Source organism: Pollachius pollachius (genome assembly GCF_949987615.1).
Source record: "Pollachius pollachius genome assembly, chromosome: 19".
Lineage (NCBI taxonomy): Eukaryota > Metazoa > Chordata > Actinopteri > Gadiformes > Gadidae > Pollachius > Pollachius pollachius.
Window position 1 is genome coordinate 20,501,957 of NC_136952.1, and position 7,490 is coordinate 20,509,446.

Below are 7,490 nucleotides of genomic sequence, written 5' to 3' on the forward strand. Positions count from 1 at the left end.
ACTCATCTTGAAAAAGCACAGCTCCTATTCCACAACTAGAGGCGTCCACGCTCAGTTTGACTGGCTTTCATGCATCATAATATTTATGTACTGGAGCTTCTGTGACCATCTCTTTCAGCTTCTCAAAGCTCTTGTCTTGTTCCTCCATCCAGCTCCATTCTGTGGTCTTCTCTAACAGGATCCGGAGTGGGGCAGTTACAGTGGATAGATGCGGAATGAACATTGCTAAATATGTTATCATCCCTAAATATATTTGAAGCTTGGTCTTGTTAGTGGGTTTTTGCATTTTCCTGACTGCCTCCACTTTCTTCGGGTCTGGCTTAATTCCTTCTGCTGTTAGGATGTGCCCCATGCATGTGACTTCTTGTGCATTGAATGTGCATTTTTCTGAGTTGAGTGTTATGTTCTTTTCTCTCACTCGCTCTAGCACCCTTTCCAGCCTCTGGTTGTGCTGCTCTTCATATTCCCCCCATACGAGGATGTCATCGACGATCACCTCCACTTCCTCCATGTCCTCGGACATCTCAGTCATGGGTCTTTGAAATATTTCTCCAGCTGTGTTTATTCCAAAGGGTAGCCTTTTGTATGCGTAGTGACCGAAAGGGGTGTTAAAAGTGCACAGCGCTGAACTTTCTTTGTCCAACTTGACCTGCCAGTACCCACATTGAGCATCTAGTGCGCTGAACACTTTTGCCCCAGCCATCCGAGCCATCACTTCTTCGATCATCCTCATGGGGTAGTGTTCCCTTTCAATAGTGGCATTCAAGTCCTTGGGGTCTATGCATATCTGGATTTTCTGTTTTTCTGGTTTCAATACTATGACCATGCTGCTTACCCACTGCCTGGGTTCTGTTACTTTTCAATGACGTCCAGGTTTTCCATTCTTCTCAGTTCTGCCTTTACTTTGTCTCTCAAGGCCATGGGGACCTTCCTTGGCGCATGGACGATGGGTTGTGCGTCCGCGCTGATCTTGATGTGCTGTTCTCCTTTCAAACAGCCCAGTCCACCAAACACGTCTGCATACTTCTCCTGTATATCTTGACTTGGCTTCCTCCTCCCCAGAGTCATCACCCTGAACGGGCTGGTAAACTTTGAAGGCCTTCACAAAATTCGAACCATTGTCTGTGACAGTAGCTGTGATTTTGTTGGAAATAGCAAAGGATGAGTGGATATTGTCCAGTTCAGTAGCAATGTGGTCATGCGTATGACGGCCCTTGAACCGTCTGCAGGCCAAGACTGCTTTCTTTCACTCTAGGCTGGTTGGATCTATCCAGCGGGCGGTCACAACGAGGTAGCTGCGTTTGTGAGCAGTCCAAATATCTGCAGTTGTTGACAAAAAAAACAACTCTTCAAAACTCTTTTAAAGCTCTGTGTTCATTTTGGCGTAATTAGCATCTAGGTATTTAGCGAACGTCTTTGTGCAAGGCGTACAGGCCCCTCCTTTCTTAGGTATTTTAGCAATAATGGCTGAATGAATCATCCTCCAGCGTCGATAATGGCAACATATTTTTAACCACATACCTGGCTTCAGCCTGCATCATAGGTTTTTGTTGTAGGGCAGAAAAATCTAGCTTTTGCTGCTTGGACGACTTAGCTCCGCGTCCTTATTTGCTAGTGGATGACGAACTATCATCATCTGTGGGGGAGGTATCGGGGTTGTTGGCCACTAGCTTTGTTGATGCGTGTGTCGTGGACCTCAATGAATTGCCCTTGACCTCAATGAATTGGAAGTAGTGCTTGTATCGCCACCTTGAAAATGCCAAATTTTCACCAGATTGCTCCGGACTCGCCATTTCTCCTGCTGCACCGAATGTTTGCTGTTTGTGTGTGGCGCGCGTGGCTACGATGAAACATGACCCTGCCTTAGCCCATCATAACCTCTTATCTCGGACGTTAACCCACCCGATCTCCTCACTAGCAGTTTGTGTGTGAAGCGCCAGGGCTGCGTTTGGATTACACAGTTTATTTAATCAGCTCATAGTAACACACCGCATTTTAGGTTCAGTAACGGTAACGGCGTTGTAACGACGGAAATAGTAATTAGTTAGATTACCCCGTTACTGAAAAAATAACGGCATTACTTTAAACAGCGTTATTCCAAACACTGGTTACAACCAATCATGTTGATATCGCTGCGTTGACTCTGTCTAGACAGCGCAGCAACACCTCTACCAGAGTCCCGCCCCTGGAACCACGGAGCCGTCTAATCGCATTTACATCAGAATGAAACCGCCAATGTGTGTAGGGTCCGGGAGGGTAAATTGGGGTGCTAGCTCAAGCCGGCGATTTACCTCGGGCAGTGATAACGCGCGGTCCATGCTGGGAAAAGGTGTGCATAAGACGGGCATATTTGGCAGAGTAAAAACGTATTGTGTGTGTGTGTGTCTGTGTCTGTGTGTGTGTGTTTGTGTGTGTGTATGTGTGTGTGTGTTTGTTTGTGTGTGTGTGGGATTGCTCGTGTGAGCGCATGCGTTTATGAATATCATTTGTCTAATGAACCTATACCATTGTGGGATTAGTAAAGGGAGAGGATTTGTCACGGAGGTTAATCGTGGAGTCATGTTTCTGATATTCTCGCTCGGTGTTATATCTTAATGCTACAAGTCTCTTTAGTTTAAGTCCACCAGTATCCTCTTTTTTTTTTACAATTTCATGCATTAATAGAACTTCTAGTGCTACAAGTTCAGGAGAATCTGAAAACATGCTCTGGTGCTACAAGTACCACACTATGAGAACCATACACAGAACCTGTGATAGTAGTATGGAAGTAGCCTTACTAGAACTTCAGAGGATACAAGTATCCTGAGTACCTTCAAGTATTCTCAGATGCTACAAGTATCAACACTAGCAGGCCTGACCGGGCGTTCAGAATAAGAAACAGGAGGTGATGAGTCATTCTCTCGTTCTCCCACCTTGGAGCAGTATTGTATCGTTCATTTTATTATATCAAATTCAACGTAATGCACAAACACACCCTAACCTCCAAGTATCATCAATGTGAGCTAAGAGTTTGTCCTGATGTTACAAGTGTCCTCAAGTGCGTCGCTGAGGCTACAGGTAATATCAGAATCAGCTTCATGGACCTTAAACACACGGGTGATTTGACCCTGGCGCTCTCACAGTGAACACTGAATACTGACAGACAGGAGAACGGCTGATATTGGATACCTTATAAAAAGGGAGGTATTTTGCTCTAGATCTATTGTTATTTTTCTTGGTTTAGAATGGGTTCCTCACTCAGTAAATCCTTGATACGAGGATTTGACCACAGAATGGTGGCTACAGCAGATAAAATGATAAAGTAAACCAAAATGTGCAAAAAACAATGAATATAGGTATTCTGTACAGTTAAAGGAATAATAATTAAATTGAGGTAGTCTATGTTATATCTATGTGTCTGCGTGTGTGCATGGTCACAACCCTGACAGAGCCCTCCTGTCCGGGGGCAGTATCACTGTCAGGATGCTCTCCACAGCTCCAGAGCAAAAGGATCTGAGGATCCCCAGGGAGACCTTACTCACCACAGTGTCAATGTGTCTTGACCATGTCAGTACATCTGTGAAGTGGACTAGCAGGTATTTGAAGTTGCTCACCATATCCACAGTAGTCCCATTAATCCACAGTGGGGTATACATCCTCAGTTGGTGGCCTTTCCTAAAGTCCACAATCATCTCCTTGGTCTTTGTGACATTCATGAAGAGACACCAGAGTGTCAGGTCCGTCACCTCATCCAGGAAGGCTATCTCCTGTCATTGTCAGAGTTCAGCCCCACCATGACTGCTCTCTGCATCGATTTCTTAGCCATGTGTGGGATGAACATCACAAGACTCATGGGTTTTGGCTTTTGGGAATCCATTTTCTTTATGTTGGGCCAAGGGTCACATTTCCACAGGACGTGAAATGTATTGGATGCTCATCTCTCTCTCTCTCCCCCTCCCTCCCCCCTCTCTCTCATTTTATTATCAGTGTGTCCACTGGTGTTTCAGTATGTTGGCCAAGATACCAACTGATACAGATATGTAGTATAAGATGTATAATTATTTACATGTAACTACTTGATATATATGTAGTCATTTTGGACTTTGAGAACCTAACCACTGTGGGTTCGTCTCCAGGTCTCCATGAAACCCTGGCTCTGCTCACCTCTCAGCTCCTCCCCGACGCAAACCCCGACCAGGACCTGGTCTTCCTCCAGGACGTGTTCTCAGAGAGAAGCATTGCTTACCTCATGAAGGTATGGTCCCCATGTTGTACATAGTGGTGGGCAAGTTACTTAAAAAAAGTAATTAGTCACAGTAACTAGTTACTTCTCCCAACAATTAACTCAATTAGTTACTCGTTACAAACTAAATGTAACTTTTGCGTTACTTCCAAGTACATTTTTAAATGCTCAAATGTGTCAAAGAACTTGGACACAAAATACATGTGCATGAGCAAGGAAGCATGGAATGCATGGAAGCATGTTACCTTGAAAGATGTTTGAATAAGTTTGACTTACTTGAGAACGACGTGGAGAGGCACTTTTGTCCAGGGCATAATGTGCATTTCACGATTATGTTCGTTCCTTTAATTCCTTGAAGGGAAAAGTAATGGCTATCATTCCATTTAAAGAAGGCTTTTTTGGGATTATTTGGGCTCACCATTCTTGTTTCTCATTGACTCACTTGTCGTTGTGTGTCCGACTATGTGCTCTTTCAAATTTGTGAAAACAACACCCGCCAAACTCTACCTCTGAAATGAAATTTTACTGTACCTCAGCCAATCGTCATCGTTTATGCGATTGTCTCGTACTCATTAACCAAGGCAGAACAGTAAAGAGAGATCTAGTTGGTCTAATGAAAAAACAGCTTCAATTATAGTAACCCGCCATATTTTGTGAAAGTAATGGTAATGGCATTATAATGATTCTCTGACCTCTGATTGGCTGACAGGGCCTGCTTGTTAAGTGTTGAGGCGACTGCCCACTGAACTGACCCAGGCTTTTCATGGGAGCCAGCAAGCATGATGAATGGAAAAAACCTCAGTGTCGATCAAAGGCGGGGTCAGGGTTTTTTTAAAGAGGGCGTCAAAAATATTCAACATTTACACTGATATTACTTCGAGTCATTTAACAGATGCTGTAATCCAAGGTGATGAAGAAGTTAACATAGTATTGACAAAAAAACTGTTGTTGGTTTGATATCCAGCTGAAACATGATGGATTACGTCACAAGCTCAACTCATAACGTCATGCCTCACCCCCCTGTCTGTCTGCTCTACTTCATCCAGATTCATGACAAACTGAGGCTGTATGAGAAGCACAGCCCGGCGCCGGTCCTCCACAATGCCTCCTGTCTGGTGGAGGACGTAAGTACAGTTTGTTGTGACAAAGCAAATCACACAACATTAACAACATGCACGATCATGGAGACGTATGGAGACATGAAACGGGTTATTTATCTGACTAGTTGGCGGACGAGCTGCACAGCGGACCCATGGAGAGTGATGAGAGAGAGCTGCTCTACCTGCTGAACACAGCCCACCTTAAGGTACCCTAGTACTACTACTGAACACAGCCCACCTTAAGGTTCCCTAGTACTACTACTGAACACAGCCCACCTTAAGGTACCCTAGTACTACTGCTGAACACAGCCCACCTTTAGGTACCCTAGTACTACTACTGAACACAGCCCACCTTAAGGTACCCTAGTACTACTACTGAACACAGCCCACCTTAAGGTACCCTAGTACTACTACTGAACACAGACCACCTTAAGGTACCCTAGTATACTGCTATTACTGAACACAGTACCTTTAGGTACCCTAGTATACTGATACTACTGAACACAGACCACCTTAAGGTACCCTAGTACTACTACTGAACACAGCCCACCTTTAGGTACCCTAGTACTACTACTGAACACAGCCCACCTTTAGGTACCCTAGTACTACTACTGAACACAGCCCACCTTAAGGTACCCTAGTACTACTACTGAACACAGACCACCTTAAGGTACCCTAGTACTACTACTGAACACAGTACCTTTAGGTACCCTAGTATACTGATACTACTGAACACAGCCCACCTTAAGGTACCCTAGTACTACTATTGAACACAGCCCACCTTAAGGTACCCTAGTATACTGCTACTACTGAACACAGACCACCTTAAGGAACCCTAGTACTACTACTGAACACAGCCCACCTTAAGGTACCCTAGTACTACTACTGAACACAGACCACCTTAAGGTACCCTAGTACTACTCCTGAACACAGCCCACCTTAAGGTACCCTAGTATACTGCTACTACTGAACACAGCCCACCTTAAGGTACCCCAGTATACTGATACTACTGAAGACAGACCACCTTAAGGTACCCTAGTACTACTACTGAACACAGACCACCTTAAGGTACCCTAGTACTACTACTAATACCCATACTAAGGTATGGGTATTAACGATGTTCCTGGGGCTCTCGTAGGCTGCGATATATTGTTATATTATGTCCTGTCCCAAATGTTTGTGTGCAGTAGATAATGTGTTTGGGATCACATATGAAAATAACAGGACCGGCTATTGATGGAGAGATTAATATTCTATAAAGAGGTGTGAGATGCAAGATGGCTACAAAACAATCTGTTCCTCACTCCAAAACCCTTGTCCTTTAACACTACTTCCCTATATAAGGGCTGTCACCTCGCTCCAATCAGCCCCACATGGGCGTGGCCAAACACCCAATTAACAAACTCGGCTCCTTCAGTACCTGTACACACAATAATTATAGTAATACTGCTTACACTACACCTGCTGTGTGTGTGTGTGTGTGCGTGCGCACCCAGGCGGTCCTGGCCGCCCATGACACGGTGGCCCAGAAGAGCTTCGACCCGGTGCTCCTCCCGCTCCCCGAGGAGCTGGAGGAGGAGCTGGACGAGGAGTCGGTGAAGATCGTCCGTCTGGTGAAGAACAAGGAGCCCCTGGTGAGAGGCCACGCCCCCTCACCTGAACCGACTAACCTGAATGACGGCCTGCCGTGTTCGTGTAGAGGAGCCCTTCAAAAGATACACAATGGAGGGTTTGTGTTGTTTGTGTATGAAAAGCTTGGGAACCACCGCTGTATGCTGATTGGCTGGTTGGGTTCCCCAGGGTGTAATGCTGTGAGCTTATTGGCTGCGTGTTGCAGGGAGCTACGATACGGCGGGACGAGGTGACGGGCGCGGTCATCGTGGCACGCATCATGAGGGGAGGGGCTGCCGACCGCAGCGGTAATGAGTGAATGAACAGTTCGAACACACACACACACACACACACACACGCACACACACACACACACACAGATGCACGCACAAACAAACATTTGATTATTTGTATCAAAGAAACGGTTCAATCCACAAGGTAGAAGAGATTAATATCTTCACAACAATAGAAACCAGACATTTCTGCAAAAAACTTATGAAGAAAGGATAGATAAGGAATCAAAAATTTGTGTTTGAATGTTTGTATTTGCCAAGTGT

The 7,490-nt window shown here is 45.1% G+C and overlaps 1 protein-coding gene across 1 annotated transcript in view; it reads left to right on the forward strand.

Annotated features, from left to right (window-relative positions):
• Window positions 1-479: 479 nt before the first annotated feature.
• LOC307090646 (MAGUK p55 subfamily member 3-like) overlaps window positions 480-7,490 on the forward strand; it is a gene marked incomplete at both ends in the record, with an annotated part of 25,147 nt that continues 18,136 nt past the window's right edge. The window contains 6 exons of the mRNA XM_079757386.1: window positions 480-534; window positions 4,116-4,234; window positions 5,269-5,346; window positions 5,448-5,528; window positions 6,819-6,956; window positions 7,160-7,241. Coding sequence (XP_079613512.1) covers window positions 480-534; window positions 4,116-4,234; window positions 5,269-5,346; window positions 5,448-5,528; window positions 6,819-6,956; window positions 7,160-7,241 — 553 coding nt within the window. The remainder of the gene's footprint in view (window positions 535-4,115; window positions 4,235-5,268; window positions 5,347-5,447; window positions 5,529-6,818; window positions 6,957-7,159; window positions 7,242-7,490) is intronic.